We start from the raw sequence: 966 nt of genomic DNA, 5'->3' as shown, positions 1-966 counted from the left end.
ATGTATTTATTATCATTGTAGACCCATTCACTGCCTTCCTTTCCAACAGGTAAAATAGAAAAGCTGACTCACAAAGGGAATGAATACATTTAATGAAAATATCTACTTATCAGTTTTCTTTGGGGTATGACAAGATCCTTCCCCTGATCATGGTTATTTTAATGTTTCTCATTTGCTCTTCCTTTTCATACATTTTCCTTGTATTTAATGAAATTGTTATTTGTGATGTAAAGAACTGAGCAAAAGATTGGACTTTTTTCACACCTGTAATCAATCCCCAGGCATTCAGGAGGGGAGGAAGGAGAATTGCCAAGTTCCATCCAGTTTGGGATACAGAGCAAGACCTCATCTCCAAACATTTAGTTCATTCATTCATTCCGGGAGAAAAGTATCCTCCACACATACACAAGTTGGAAGGAGCCCAGGTCTAGCTCCCTCCTCCACTCCATTATTTCCCAATAGTCCGCGTGTGCTGCCTTTAACTGTCAACTATTTGCTCCAAGTTGTGACAGAATCGCATGCCCTATGTCAAGAAGTTTGGGGTTAAAGTATAATTATAGGGGTAAAATACCGTTTTAATTCGCACCCTGACACCACAGATCTTAACATCACTCAGGGATACTCAATACACACCGTGAAAGTCCAGTGAACTGTTTTACGTGTGTGTGTGTGGGGGGGGGGTTTCCACATGCTGCAGTCACGTGACCAGCAGTCGAGGGGGGGTGTGTAAGAACTGCACATGCGCAGTGTCTAGGCGCCCGCTAGGCCCCGCCCCACCGCCGCGGGCGTAAGAGACGTGTGACGCGTCGCCTGCGACCCGCGCCGGCCTAGTCCGGGCGCCTTCCAGGAGCCGGAGTCGGGAGTCGGAGACTTCCAGTGTGGAAAGCTCGGGGTCGCCGACCCCGCCGCGTGCCAGAAGCACGGAGGTGCAGGGTGTCCCCGAGAGTCCGGGGCCGGGCTCGGCGG

General features: G+C 49.4%; 1 protein-coding gene across 1 annotated transcript in view; it reads left to right on the top strand.

Moving 5' to 3' along the window:
* The first annotated feature begins 518 nt into the window (after nt 1-518).
* Nucleotides 519-966, top strand: part of Rfxap (regulatory factor X-associated protein) — a 9,391-nt gene continuing 8,943 nt past the window's right edge. Inside the window, exon 1 of the mRNA XM_013031450.1 lies at nt 519-548. Within this exon, the coding sequence (XP_012886904.1) occupies nt 519-548 (30 nt within the window). The remainder of the gene's footprint in view (nt 549-966) is intronic.

The sequence above is a fragment of the Dipodomys ordii genome, unplaced genomic scaffold (genome assembly GCF_000151885.1).
Source record: "Dipodomys ordii isolate 6190 unplaced genomic scaffold, Dord_2.0 Scaffold140, whole genome shotgun sequence".
In the NCBI taxonomy this organism is placed as follows: domain Eukaryota; kingdom Metazoa; phylum Chordata; class Mammalia; order Rodentia; family Heteromyidae; genus Dipodomys; species Dipodomys ordii.
Note: the sequence above shows the minus strand (reverse complement) of the source record. Positions and strands in the feature narration are given on the sequence as shown.